Source organism: Pimephales promelas, chromosome 16, assembly GCF_988280905.1.
Source record: "Pimephales promelas chromosome 16, fPimPro1.hap1.1, whole genome shotgun sequence".
NCBI classification, from domain to species: domain Eukaryota; kingdom Metazoa; phylum Chordata; class Actinopteri; order Cypriniformes; family Leuciscidae; genus Pimephales; species Pimephales promelas.
Window position 1 is genome coordinate 28459404 of NC_142784.1, and position 15952 is coordinate 28475355.

The following is a 15952-nucleotide window of genomic DNA, read 5'->3' on the forward strand; positions in this document are numbered from 1 at the left end:
AATTTATAAATATTTTAAATTAGCTTTTATTTCTTTATTTGCAGTATTCATCTTAATTTATTTTTATTTCAGTTTTAGTTTTATTAATAATAGTACTTAAACTTATTTCATTTAGTCGCCAGTTTGTCATTAGGTTTTATGTTATAGTTTTTTTTTTAATTATTTCTACTTCAATTACCGAAATTGGTAACAATAAGAACACTGACCAACAGAAAAAGAAGAAGAAGAAGATAAAAAAAAAAACCTCATTATTGAGTCCTGTGTAGTAAGAGCCGTATTAATAATCACGAATGCAGGCGAATCCCTGCAGTTATAATTCTAAATCTGAAAAAAATGGAGATGGGAAAATAGGCAGGGAATTAGAACAATAACAAACACAGCAGGTGAAATATTCTCCCAGTCTCCCCAAAGAAACGCATGATGACGGAAGTCTGCAAACTTCCACGAACTTCACAAAGCAGAAAGTCAACTTTATCTGAAGAATGCAGTCTGTATTCTGGAGTTCAATAAACACATACAGCACAACATGAAACACACAGCAGATGTGTAAGAGAGGTTTATTCAACATCCTTCATTATTGTAGCCAAACGTTCCTTCTCTTAATGATGGGTAAATCACACAAAATCTGTCAAAAAAACATGTCCAGATCATATTTCAACAAATGAAAATAATTGATCATTAAGTGTTTTTATGTGTTGTCACATATGACAATTAAACACAATTACACCCCCTTTCTCCAACTATCAGTAGCCATAATGCAAAACGAAACTTATTTTTGTAATAAAAGAAAATAACAGTGACAAAATAATAATAATAAAAAAATGCATATATAAATATATGTACAGCATGATTTTTTTTCCTGAATTGCATTATTTATTTATTTATTTTTACTTTTTTTAAAGGGAATTTTCGGGTAAAATGCGCTTAAATGGCTTTAATTATTGAATAATGTAATGAATTGTTATTAAATGTTTTTAAAATAATATCGCTATAAAACTGTTCTTTAATATAGGGCTTTTATATTTCAAAATTATACTTTTTTTTAAAATCAGTGTTTTCCATGTTCGAGCAAAACAAAACAAAAAATGTAATTGTTATTATATCTTGTAATTGTGACATATTTTATAATGTACCATTTACAATTCAATTGGATATTTTAAGTCTCTTATGCTCACCAAGACTGCATCAAACTAAAGCAAAAACAGTGTTTTTGTCAAATTTTATTATAATTGAAAATAACTGTTTTCTATTTGAACATATTTGAAAAAATGTAATTATTTCTTTGATGTAAAGCTGAATTTTCAACATCATTACTCTGGTCTTTAGAGTCCCATGATCCTTAAGACATCAGCCCAATATGATGATTTAACATTTCTTATTTTATCAATGCTGAAAACAGTGCTGCTACATATTTTTGAGGAAACTTTAATCAATTCTTTCAGGGTTCTTTAATGAATACAAAGTTAAAAAAAACAGCATTTATTTGAAATATTTTGTAACATTATAGATGTCTTTACTGTCACTTTTAATTAAAGATTAATTTAACGCGTCCTTAAATAAAAATGTAATAAATAAATAAAATAACTGACCCCAAACTTTTGAATGGTAGTGTTATTTTTTTACTCTTGTGACTTGAGCATTTCTTTATATACTCTAAAAAATGCTGGGTTGTTTTAACCCAATTTTGGGTAAAATATGGACAAACCCAAATTTTGGGTTAAAAAATGTCATTTAAAATGTTAACCCAATTACTGGGTTTGTCCATAATTGATCCAAATTTGGGTTGAAATAACCCAGCATTTTTTAGAGTGTAAGATTCACCCATTTATCACTCATCCGAGACTCATGACTAGGATATTTTCTTTTAGCTACCCGGTCCAGAATTTCCTGAAATCAAACGAGCATGACAGAGTATTTTGCAAATTTGCAGAAAGAAAAGAGATCTTGAGCCATAGACACGACAGTGAAATTTGAAAGTGACATTAGCTCATCTAAAGGGTGTCAGACGTGAACAGCGGCCCTTCAAAGCATCTGATACCTTGAAGCCTCAAACCCGTCAGAGTCGGAGTGTGTATTGTGGTTCAGGCCTCACGCTGGCAGCTGAGATTCCCAATTGACACACACAGAGAAATTCAATGCCAGGGAAAAGAGTGTGTAATACAGTTACAAAGGTGTAGTCAAAGCTTAGTGTTTGCTTCGTCATGGTGAAGTGCTTCAAAGTCAGCGTTTGATTAAAAGTTGGATACAGAGCTGGGAAAAAAAAAAGAAAAAAAAAACCACCCTGTGGTCAAAGTTATACAGCTGCTCAATTCGGAGCTGATTTAATAGAAACAGATGGTGAAGTGTGCTTACATAACACTAAATTCAGCATCACAAGTTGCAACTTTTCCCAGTCCCAATTCATCTATACACTATATCAAACTATATAAGCTCTTCATATTCAGGTTTAGTTGTGGCCTAATTTAAAAACATTACACGGAAACCAAAATCAGTTTTCTTTTGTTTAATTTATGTAATAACCAATTCATTAATGAATCAAGTATATAATCAAATGCATGTCCTACAAATTTGTATGCAAACTTTTAAATTGCACATAAAGTTGTTTTTATAACAAATTTATCCAAACACACATTAATTAAGGAAGACATTGCTAATAGGTTAGGTCAAATATATATATATATATATATATATATATATATATATATATATATATATATATACACACACATATATATAGTGCATATATTTAGGGCTGTGAAATCAAAATAATCCAAAATAAAAGTCTGTGTTTACATAATATATATATATATATATATATATATGTGTGTAGTGTGTATAATTATTTTGTATATATAAATACACACATATGCATGTATATATTTAAGAAAAATGTGTTCTTAATATATAAAATATTTAAATATATTATTGTATAATATACATTTTGAATAAAAAAAAAATAGTATATACATGCAAATATTTCTTAAATATATACATGCATGTGTGTGTATTTATATATACAAAATAATTACACACACTACACATATATTATGTAAACACAAACTTTTATTTTGGATGCGATTAATCGCGATTAATCGTTTCACAGCCCTACATATACTTATCATATTTTTATTTTGGTCATTGAATATCTTTCCTGAGGTAAAAGCAACATGATATGTGACATTGTTTATAAGCTGATTTATTGCTGTCTTTCCTCGGTTGAAACACCCCAGCAAACAATTTTGCATTTAAAAGACGTCTTATAGCAGTCCAAACACAGCCCAGACGTCTAGGCTAAAACAAGCCAAAATCTGGGCTTACTGTTCAAATTGAATAGAAGTCTAACCATATCCCAAGAATAGACTAGTCATCACGCCAAAGAAGTGAAACCAAACACCTTGTAATCTCTGTTGGCTTTGCTTACATGATGGAATATCATACATTTCGCAAATAATTTTGGCAAAAACTCTGTCTAGAAGTTACTTATAGCTGGACTATCAGGTCTATAGTTAACCTAAACTGTGAAATGATGGCTATTGCTTGCTGGGACAGATTGAGTGATTACATGAGACATGATTCATATCAAAAGAAACAAGCACTAAAGCTTATGTCGATGTATTGGATGGTAGACATGCTACAAAAGATGTTTGGTGAAGTTCTGTCAAACAGCATAGACCAAAAAATTGCGGTTCCTCAAAATAAAGATTGATTAAAAACGAGAAATCTATGCAGTCGACGTTTATCTGGTGTAGTTTATCCACATTCGGTGCTTAAAATAGACATGAGCTATGTTTCCATCCACCTATTTTTATGCGAATTTTAGGATATTGGATTAAAAAAAAACATTGGATGGAAACGTCTAGTTAAACCTGCTGCTTAAACAGACATTAAAAGAGCAATAAAAGCTAAAATGTTTTTTTAAAGTGTGACGGAGCCAAATCTACTGGCTCGGTTTGGCCCAAATGTCAAGCTCTAACCATGTTGACAGTCATGCCTTTGGGGAAGCGCTAATAAAAAAACGCCACCGTTCTGGTCAATGATTTCAGGCCCTCCAAAAAAAATAATAATAAGAATTCTGCCAAATATTTCAGATTTCAGTGCATAATTAGTTACTAAGGTATTTATATTCAGGTTTAAATGTGTTAGGAATTAAGTACAGAAAAATATTGTAGTAAACGAGACAACTTCCTTTTAAATTCAAAACAGACGACAGTCCTTCAGGCCTGCTGGTCTTTCAATTTAAAGCACTATTCGAGAGCTGCCCTTGAAACAAGGTTGTCTGGAAAGCCACGCAGGCATTAGCATACGCAAACACTGAGCTCGATGAGATGATCCTTTTAAAATGTGATTCAGGATTAATCCTGATGACCTATAGCTGAATCACATGCAACCCTGCTTTCAGAGACCAATTAGTTTAGTAGTTAATCCTCCCCTTCCATCTTACACAAACATAACACACATTTAGAGCTGAAAGCAAGTCGACTCTTAACGCTAAATACATCTATAATGGAAATACAGTTACTGGGGCCTTTATCATGACAAATATCAAAACTGGCCAACAGTTATTTGTTTAGGAAATGACTTTTAACTTCATGACTACCGTAAGCTCACAGTCAATTACGCTCATTCCTTTATCTCTCTCGCTCAGTATTTCAGGTTTAAACACGTTGTCTGTCGCTTTTATGTTTTCTCCTCGGTTTCAAATCTGTCTAGGAGGAACAGGGGAAATGTATTAAGTATGTGGCAAAAACTTAGATCTATATATTACCATTGCACTCGGTTACACGAATTTGAAAACTTATCGGCGTGAATTGTCTATTTTTTTTCAATAGTCAAGTGATGTACAAAGCACAGCTCACATAGAAGCCACTTTCAAACCGTGAGAATGAATCCGCAAGGCCAACTTGAATTGCAAATGTTGCGGAATATGGATAGGAAAATCTCACGCAATCAATATTGAAATGACATGATTTCGTCTGTGAAAATTCGCTGAACAATGGTAAATGTGCCCCACCTACCCTTATTTAATCTCAAAATCTTTTTAATGAAATCTGAGAGAAAATTGTTTTTGTTTTTTTTTCTGTTTCTTCTTCACGTGTATTTTGGTCAGGAGATTCGGCACTTTTTCAGAAGACGCCTAATGGCGCCCCCTACCGTATAACAGTGAAAACACAGAAAGCCGAAACGATGTCAGAAAATGCTGTCAATCGCGGGGAGATAGTTGATAAAAACTAAAAACATTGAGTGAAAATATTGAGATCATATAAATTTAACATCGTTCATGTTCAGAACACAAATCTCAATATCTTTTTAATGAAATCGGAGAGTTTTCTGTCCCTCCATTGACAGGCTACACAACTACCACTTTCAAGCCAGAGAAAGCCGCAAAAAAGAGAGATTAATATTCTATAAATAAAGTTGTACATAATGTTTTTTTTTTAACAAACAACTCACTGCTTCATAAAATTTACTTTAAACCATTGGAGTCACATGGATTACTTTAATGATGTCTTTACTAACTTTCTGGGGCTTGAAAATGGTAGTTGCACAGCTGTCAAAAGATTGACAAAAAACTCTCAGATTTCATTAAAAAGATATTGAGATTTGTGTTCTGAACATGAACGATGTTAAATTTATATGAGCTCAATATTTTCACTCAATGTTTTTAGTTTTTATCAACTCTCACCCCGCGATTGACAGCAATTTCTGACAGCGTTTCGACTTTCTGTGTTTTCACTGTTATAAGGTAGGGGGCGCCATTAGGCGTCTTCTGAAAAAGTGCTGAATCTCCTGACCAAAAGACACGTGAAGAAGAAATGAAGAAATCAACAGTAAACAGCATATAAATCAAAACTGCCTAATGTTACCGAATGAAATGTCGACGCAGAACAAGCTATAGGACCGTGCAAGCATTGGGGTGTTGATGGACTCAATCTACTCAATCTGTTTTGATCAGATGTAGTCTTTGACAAAAATGCAATTTTCTTAAAAATAGAATACATCAAGCTACAACAAAACAGGTTTGTTGTTTAAAAGCAGAGGCTCTGTTCTGTCTTGTGACATATTGCATGTTCAGATATTCATACAACAAAATATTCTGGGGGCCATGAAACTTTTGTGAAAATTATCAAAAATGCTGACGGTGGCAGGCAATTTTTTTAAACAACGAGTTAATTAGTCAATTTTTGGCATGCCGTTTTATCTCAATGTAAATTCCACTGAATTCTTCAGCAGATTTGACTGATCAAAAGCACAGTTTGAACACAGTCAGACATCAGTCTGTGCTTCTGAAGGTGATGCAGAAGTTTTTCCTCCATTTCTGAAAGTCAAGCGTACATTCATCTCACTCTCCACCTGCTGATTTAATGATGAAACCACTGAGCCGTTTCATTGCCGTCTCGCGAGTGTGTTATAATGTCGAGTCTCTGCCTCACAGCACTCATCTTCTTTCTGCATTGCAAACATGGGCGTCATTTCTTTGTGGCCTTTTACTTAGCAAGCATCTTCTGCCACTAGAGAGTAAATAGATGGGCTTCGCTGAGGGTAGCTCAAATTGATTTGCTTGCTCAAACAATTTGTTCTTGCTTTGCACTGGCTAAATGACTTCACAGCCATTGATCCATTGACATGACACATCATCCTGTATTTACCATGTTTTTGACTTCTCGCTCGCTTTGACTTATTGGTTACCTTCATTTTATAAAGACAATGAAAAGTCAACTGTAAGGGATTTTTTTTTTATTAACTAACCAATTAATGAGGCAAAACCCTAAAATTCCCATTTGATGATTAATTTGAAGCTTTTAATTAATTTTGGGGACATTATATGTCATTTATTTCAGGAAAAATCATGTCTAAACTTGGACAAAGAGTAGTACTTAATCCCTGTTGTACTAAAAGTTTAATTGGGAGGAATAATTCAAGTCTAGATTTTAATGATACTGAGACCCAGCCAATTCTGTCCTCTTTAGAGGGCATTCACTTTTACATCTCACTGTTTCACATTCTGGACATGAAACTGCAAACTGCAAAAAATCTATTACAAAAAAATAAAATATATATGCATACTCACCTAAAGGATTATAAGGAACACCATACCTAATACTGTGTTTGACCCCCTTTCGCCTTCAGAACTGCCTTAATTGAGGATATTAGGTACATGGTGGCCATAAAGGGATGGACATGTTCAGAAACAATGCTCAGGTAGGCAGTGGCATTTAAACGATGCCCAATTGGCACTAAGGGGCCTAAAGTGTGCCAAGAAAACATCCCCTACACCATTACACCACCACCACCAGCCTGCACAGTGGTAACAAGGCATGATGGATCATGTTCTCATTCTGTTTACGGCAAATTCTGACTCTACCATCTGAATGTCTCAACAGAAATCGAGACTCATCAGACCAGTCGGCCCATTCTCCTCTGACCTCTAGCATCAACAAGGTTTTTTCACCCACAGGACTGCCGCATACTGGTTGTTTTTCCCTTTTCACACCATTCTTTGTAAACCCTAGAAATGGTTGTGCGTGAAAATCCCAGTAACTGAGCAGATTGTGAAATACTCAGACCGGCCCGTCTGGCACCAACAACCATGCCACGCTCAAAATTGCTTAAATCACCTTTCTGACATTCAGTTTGAAGTTCAGGAGATTGTCTTGACCAGGACCACACCCATAAACGCATTGAAGCAACTGCCATGTGATTGGTTGACATACGTGTACAGTATATTTGTTTTTGACAAAAGAAAAACGGCTCTGAGTATGATGTTTGCACTTCACAATCTTTAAAACCAAGTACGCTTTCTTGCAAGCAAACATACATGATGTCTCTACATGTCACATTCTTCTAGGCCTTTGGGCTGTTAGAGGCTTAACCGACTGAAAAATATATATTCAGCTGGGGCACAACACCATTAGGAAAGGATTTTCACTCAGTAGACAAAAGCTTTTAACAGATACACTACAAGTAGAGAGTAGAAAAAGTGTCCGCATCAGGCTTCCCACATCTGTAGCTGTCATTACTGTTAGTGCTATTGGCAGAACAAGAACAGCAGTAAACAATAACAGACCTCCAGTGTGCATCATGGAGGAATCTGCCCATATGCTCACAAACACGAGGTAATCTGTGGGGTTTGGCTTGTGTGTGTGTGTGTGTGTGTGTGTTATATGACTATCGCCTTGGCTGGGAAAAAGTCTCTTTTAATCTAAACCGGTTTATTGGAGATTTATACAGTAATAAGGGTAGTAGAGCGTCAACACCTGGTCAGCAGGTGGGGCTAGTACACTGTTTAAGCTGACTATTGACCATGCTGAAAGTCCAACCGCTTACAGCAATAATGTGAAGAAGCAGGAATACTTCATATATATTACAAACAGCTGTAATTATCCACTGATGACGCATCAAGCCAATGGTTAACATCAACGAAAACACATACTAGTAAACATCATGCAGGTTTTAGTCTAGAATTGAAGGCATGTGTGGAAAAAAGGGGGGGGAATGAAAATAAGCCATATTTTGCATATTGTATATTTTGCCAAAATTAGGGACTAGGAAGGTTGGGTTCGAAATAATAGTTTGGAGTTATTGATAAACTTATATTATAATAGATCAGGTGAAATTATGCAGTATCATTTAATTGTTGGATACAATCAAGAAGGTCAAGATCTCTTAGGTGGGACAGACTAAAATCACAATTTCCACTACTTTTCATATGTTCATTTTATGTTAGACATGCGTTTATCAAACAAAGAAATCTAATAAATGTTACAAAAACACAGAATATAAAAGAAATGAAAACAAAAAAACACAAAAACTAATTATTTCTAGTAATCAAAGAGAGAGTGGGAAAGTGACTAAATTATGCCTGTTTTTGGTGCCAAGAAACCATGGCTAATATTATCAAAGGACATTGCTCGGTGGTTTTCTTATCAATTGTTTTTTGTTATTACATTGTTGCAAAATGTGATAATGCACCAACATCTTGCACACGAAATCCAAATACGGACTAGTTTTTTAAAAATGAAACGCATCTGCAAGGACTCACCCATGAAGTTCAGGTAGCCCTCCCCTCCCAGGCTGTGGGTAAGCAGTCGGATCATCTTGTGGAGCTGGATCCCCCGATCAATAACGGAGTTCATTGGAATCAAAGCACTCATGTTGGTGTACATATCCTTGTCCATCAGCCAGAAGGCCAGCGTTTTGTCTCCCACCAGGGCCTGACAGAACAGGCAGATCAACAATGTGAGCACGAACATCACATTAGGTGAATTGTTTGCAGGTTGATGAATAGCTGTTGATTGGTTGTTCTTGTTATTGGGGGGGAAATAGGGAACAGCAACTATTTGTCTTGTACTAAGAAACAGCATGTGGGAGCATAAAAAGCACGGCTGAATGCCGGTCTGATTGTAATGACGCAAAACTGGCATAGACGATAATTAGCATCGATGATATAACTGCACCGTAGCTTAATGGGTAAGCTGACCTAAAAATGTAAATTCTGTCATTAATTACTCAGCCTCATGTCATACCAAACCCGTGTCGAAAAACAAATATTTTTCATTAAATCTGTGCACTTTGACCCCTTAAAAAGTTCAAAAGGAGATCATAAAACCTTTCCATACTGTATGAATTGAGTGGTTTAGTCCAAATATTCTGAAGAGACTCGATCGCTTTATATGATGGACAGATTGAATTTAGGCTTTTATCATATTTATGCTACAGGGCTGTTGAATGCTTGATTCTGATTGGTTGAGAACATTCTAAAGGTGTGCAATTATTTATAGGGAAATGCACAGCTAAAGTAGTTTCAGGCAGGTTTGACCGCATCACAGATCCATATCACTGAGCGTAATAAACTGTAATAACGCAAAATAGGATACAATTCATAACAAGAAAAAACATGCACTTGATCTGCAATTTTCGATGTCAATGTGAACTTCATCAATGGATGGACACATACAGTTTAATTTTAATAAATAAAGTAATAAAGTATGTAGTCCTGTCTATAATAGGCTAAATAGAAAATTAAACTGAATAGGCTATATAAATAAATTGATAGTCCTGCTGCACGGATTTTCGTACTTATTCCATATAATAACAAATAAATAGCCTAATTATTGATAGGCCTACTTGTTAAAGGGCTTTGCGTGTTTCATGTTTCATTGGGTTATCTACTGTCAATTATAGAAAACAAGAATGAACGAATTAATTAAAACAAATTGAATTAATAATTAAATAATAATATTGACGCACATGTTTTCTGTCTCATTATTTCAACATTTCTCTTCCTCTCTCTAATAACTGCATTAAGCTGGGACACACATTATGAATGTAATTTGATTCTTATGACTGATCATGCCCAAACGTCGATGGAAACAGTCGGTCTTCGAATGTTTCAGTGAGTCTTAAGTGCGTCCCCATCATTACTTCGCTTATCACCTCAGATGTGCATTATTTTTCTAACAATTCAACGGCCTGTCGTCAATTATTCCTCACATAAACATTCATCAACTCAGACATCAGTTGTGGTAAACGAAAGCTCAAGCATGTTCGCATGACGTGCGAGAACCAATGAGGTTCATTCTCGTGTTACGCAGCACGTTTGAGCTTCAGCAAGAACCAATGAGGTTCATTCTCGCGCGTCAAACAGGTTCGGTTGAGCTTCTGTTTATGTTCACTGATCAATGTTTATATGTGAATGGAAGACTAAATTCAATCTGTTCTTTATAAAGTGATCGTGTCTCTTCAGAAGATTTGGATCTCATCATATGGATTAGTTTTACAATCTCTTTATGAAATTTATTATAAAGCGTCAAAGTGGTAGTTGCGTAACTGTCAATGGAGGGACAGAAAGCTCTCAGATTTCATCAAAAAGATCTTCATTTGTGTTTTGAAGATGAGCAAAAGTTTTATGGGTTTAAAAAAAACGTGAAGATGAGTAACTAATCACAGAATTTTCATTTTTGGGTGAACTAACCAAAAGTATGACCAATCGCGATATAATCGAAATGAATTCGTTAAGAGGGACAAACTAGATCAAGAAATGTTTTGTATTTGAACCACCATCACATTCATAAGCACCACAGCTCAATAAGTTACAATTGTTAAGCCAAGGTCCCATCATCCATTCATATTTCAAGACATCCTTGGAAACTTTATCGCAATGCTAAACAGTCAATCTATTGAAGAAGTCTCAAAGTAAAGTTTTACTAATTTTAGCACGTTTCAACTCAAGTGTCTCATATTGAGTAGCACAAATCGTTATTCCCAGACCTTGGAAACAGAACAAAGAGGAAAAACAAAGAGAACAAAAGGCGGCAGGAGAAAAACAACAACAAATCACACCTAGCCGTGGCGTTAGCATGCGTACAAACAGGGCGGATGTGTTCATTTCTCATTTCACCCTAGTCCCTAGAGGACTGCAACCTGTTTTGACACCAATTACCATTCCCAATGACACATTGATTAGATTTCCTCTAGTCCACGCTGGAGAAATGAAGGTATCCGGGCAGAAGTACCTGGTCGTGGCTCTCGGCGTAAGCGATGCATTTCTCGCCGTATCGCCTGTTGGTCATCGTGAACACAATGTTTCCAATGTTCCAATCTTCGTCTTTGAATTCCTTAAGGATCTGAGAATGTAAGAGAAAGAATAAATAAATAATTGGAAAACAAGTAATCGGAGAGAAGGAGAAACGACTATCTCACAGTACTTCAATGGTTCAGTACTTCGACCTAAACATCCACATCCGTTGGTCTTGCTGGTCGAGCCAAAAGCCAGATTTCATTGTTATCTGGCAGCCTGGGCGCCATTTCTACAGTATATGAATCCATCATACCACGGTAATGCACTCTACAGTAAGATTATGAAAGAGATTAGGGCGATACAGTTCTTGTTTATTTTATTTTGAGCAATATTGATTTTTTTTTTCATCTCATCTCAGTTTTCTGAGAATATACTGCCTCTTGCCATTTCAGAGAATATGTCCTTAACCAACTAAAAGTAGCAACACGGCCAATTTAACTTCAGTTTTCAGTTGCTGGACAGCAGCTCAGTTGCTTTAAGAGCACAGTAGCTTTTTCGGGGACTACTTTTTACAATGTGTAGCCATGCAAAATAAACAAAACGATGCTAGGACAAAAAGGCTGACCTGAAATTGAAGTCACTGAAAATCTTTCCCTCAGCCGTAGCACTCATTTGTGCAATTTCAATATGCGCATATTCAATTTACATCCTAAATTATGTGAGTAAGAGGGTTCGTAGCAGCTCTTCAGAACAAACCTGAACTAAACACCTCACCTCAATTTAAATACAGTTCCTGAATATTATTTGCATATTTGCTAAATAAATTATTAAATTATGTAAGTAATAAAGAAATGTGTACATAAATGTAAAAAAAAAACATTTCTAAATTTATTCCATGAATATTATTTACATATTTCACTAACACACTAATTCTAAATAAATTATTATTCATTTTTTTGTTTTTTATTCACTTAAATATCAACAATATAAATGTTCCTATTTGTATCCCCTGAATATTATTGGTAATAAATTATTACATAATTGAAATATTTAATTAAAAAAATATAAATTTGCATGTTCCATAAATAGTATACATTTTCCTAAACGTATTTCCTGAATATTATTTACATATTTCAATACACTATTTGTAATAAAGCAACTGATAATAAAATTGGGGGGAAAATATATATATATATATATATATATATATAGTTATTCTTAATAAAGTATGAAACAATTAATTATAAAATTAAATGAAATAAATAAATACATTTGTGAAAATGTAAATAAATGTACAAGTACTATATTATATAATTATAAACATTAAATTAACAACAGTTTTCAATTTATGTACCGTATAAGAATGAATTATTACCGTTTCCAGTTGAGGCAAAATAAGTTTGAACTATAACGGGATAAACTGAAATGGTTAAATTGTTGGTGATGATTTATCAAACACTACTTCTGTTTATAAATGCTTTTTGAAGGCCTCATGTAAACATAATATTATATTAATTTCTTTAAGAAAACTTACAACCTGCTAGTTAAATTTTGCTTTAAGAACAAATGGTACACCCAAATTAGGTATACATTAGGTTATAAAACTAACTAGTACGTATTAAGTATGTAGTGGGATCTTACAAAATGCTGGTGCAACCCAACCCAATGAAATTTTGATATTTTAATATAATTAAGGTCCATCCCCAAAGAGTCATCCATGTGATGATAACATTCAATCGACAGTGCTACACAAACCACATCTACAGTATACCATCATATGGTGAGATAAAGGGAAAGCTGTAAGCTAATACGGAAAAAAAAAAATGCGGTGAGGAAGTCATTAAAGTGGCATCTGTCACATCACATCTCTGTCACCCTATGAGTGGAGAGAGTCAACATCCTCTGCTCCTAAACCTGAGACTTTTCTCACCACAATTCATTATCCAACTCTCACTCAAATGTATTCCAACTCTACTTTTCACCCTTAGCCCTGAGACGGTCCGCACATCTCATCCTCTAGTGAGAAGATTTCACTGGAACAGAACAATGATGTTTAGCTTGTGGGAGGACGGAAAAACTCAATGACAGTGTATCCAACACGAATTTGAAAACCTGACATGAATGCAAATGTTTATTTTGTGAAAAAGGGATGGGGTTAAAATAATATTATTGAAATAAATAATATTAAGCGCACTTAAAGAGTCACTGTGTTAAACATGCACTTTGTAATAATGCCAAATGAAAAGTTGTACATGTATTAATAACATTTTGTAATGCTTTTAAAGGGATACTCCACTTTTTTTGGAAATAGGCTCATTTTACAACTCCGGTTGAGTTTTACCATTTTCGAATCCATTCAGACGATTTTCTGACATTTAGAAGAACATCAGTAACCAGAGAGTTACTGGTCCCATTGACTTCCATGGTAGGAAAAAATTTATACTATGGAAGTCAATGGGACCAGAAACTGTCTGGTTACTGATATTCTTCTAAATATCAGAAAATCGTCTGAATGGATTCGAAAACGGTAAAACGCTACTGTTTAACTCTGGGGGAGTTGTAAATTGAGCTTATTTCCAAAAAAAGTGGAACATCCAGATAAGAAGTGCACTTGTTTTGATGTGTTTACTAGCATGCATGTTCAGTTCTTGATTATAATTTAACTGTCGTGTGTTACTTGACATTATATTTTAAGTTAATATATTTTAAAGGTACTAAAATTGGAACTTCGTCATTATGAATGCGTAATTTTGAAAATTTAAAACAAGTTTCAATAGAAATTAAAGGATATTTTAGTTTGCCATAAATGTTTGTCTGTACATTCAGCAATACACATAACCACATTTCAAAGACAAATTTTTTTTTACATACTACGATTTACTGAAATTCAGCTTGTATGAATTTAAACTGTAATAAATTTTCATTGAATTTCGATCAACATGTAATTACAGTATTTGTCTGACAACATTACATTCAGTTCACTTTAAAAAAAAAAAACTTTTGCTGATAATTTACTCACCCACATGTCATCCAAGATTTAAATCTTTTTTTTCAAGTCATTTGGTTCATTCAATGAACAAAATGAACGAATTGACTCGTAAAAAGATTAGTTCATTTTGATGAATGAGTTCGAACAGGAGAGTCACAAACGCGCATCACAGAACAGAGCAAGGTGACCATTTGAGCTTATAAAACTTAAACTTTGTTACATTTTTTTGGATGAGTGATCGTTTCGCTTGATAAGACCCTTATTCATCGTCTGGAATCGTTTAAAGCCCTTTGAACAATTTGCAGTTTGCACTGAAACCGTCTTTTGGACCTTCAACCGTTTGGTGGCCAGTAAAGTCCATTATATGGAGGAAAATCCTGGAATGTTTGCATCAAAAACCTTAATTTCTTTTCGACTGAAGAAAGAAAGACATGGACATCTTGGATGACATGTGGGGTGAATAAATTATCAGCAAAAAAAAATGTCAAAAGTGAATAACTACTTTAAGTGTATTGGTTTACTAAATATTATTTCTGTAATAAGTACTCTTAATAAATATGTTGAAGTGTACTTCTTTTTCCATGAGGGTAATAATCCCAAACAATAAAAGCTCCATCCGGCAGAGAAAAATCTGTTACAGTAAAAACAGTGTTGCCTGTAGTTTTCCTGACAACAACATCTCAAGTTGTACACATCAGCAACTTTCCAGCAGCAAATGAGGAGGAAGGATATACTTTTTTGTATTCCTCGCATCACTCATGGTGATCTGCTCATGTTGTGTGCATTTACCTCACACACACACACACACACTGTCTGACTGACAGCAGCGAGGGAAGCCCATGAGAGTGACAGGCAGTCATGTGCTGGGTGAGATTGAGCCTGACAGCTGACTGACTCGCAGGAAAACCTTTATATTAGCCCACAGCCAAACAATCAATGGAGAGACAAAAAAGGCAGGGGTGTTGTAACTGTCACTACCGCTGCAATGAAGAGTCTGCTGAAACGAGAACTGAAAGCCATCGCTCTTCATCTTCAGCCATCTCTTTATTTATCGTTCTGAGAGGAAAATGTCTGTTAGGGGAAACCACAGCATGTGATACCTTCAAAACAACTTATATTTAAACAAGGAAATTGCAGGTTGTTGTATAACTGTTGTTATGTCGATTGCAGGTTACAAGAAAAAGTGAGTAAACCCCTCACATTTCAGCAAACATTTTAGGATATCTTCTCAAGGGACAATACTAAATACGAAATGAAACTTGGATATATTTTAGAGTGGTCAATGTGCTGCTTGTATAGCGGAATAGATTTACTGTCCTCTGAAAATAACTCAACATACAGCCATTATTGTCGAAATAGCTGCAAACAAAAGTGAGTACACCCTAAGTGATCAGATGACTTTGAGCGCACCGCCAACGATGTGTGTGTGTGCGTGTGTAACAATA

General features: G+C 34.7%; 1 protein-coding gene across 1 annotated transcript in view; it reads right to left on the reverse strand.

Annotated features, from left to right (window-relative positions):
• gbe1b (glucan (1,4-alpha-), branching enzyme 1b) overlaps window positions 1–15952 on the reverse strand; it is a 157878-nt gene that overhangs the window by 43547 nt on the left and 98379 nt on the right. Inside the window, exons 11-12 of the mRNA XM_039670539.2 lie at window positions 11514–11624; window positions 9041–9212 (exon numbers count right to left, since the gene is read on the reverse strand). Of these exons, the coding sequence (XP_039526473.2) occupies window positions 9041–9212; window positions 11514–11624 (283 nt within the window). The remainder of the gene's footprint in view (window positions 1–9040; window positions 9213–11513; window positions 11625–15952) is intronic.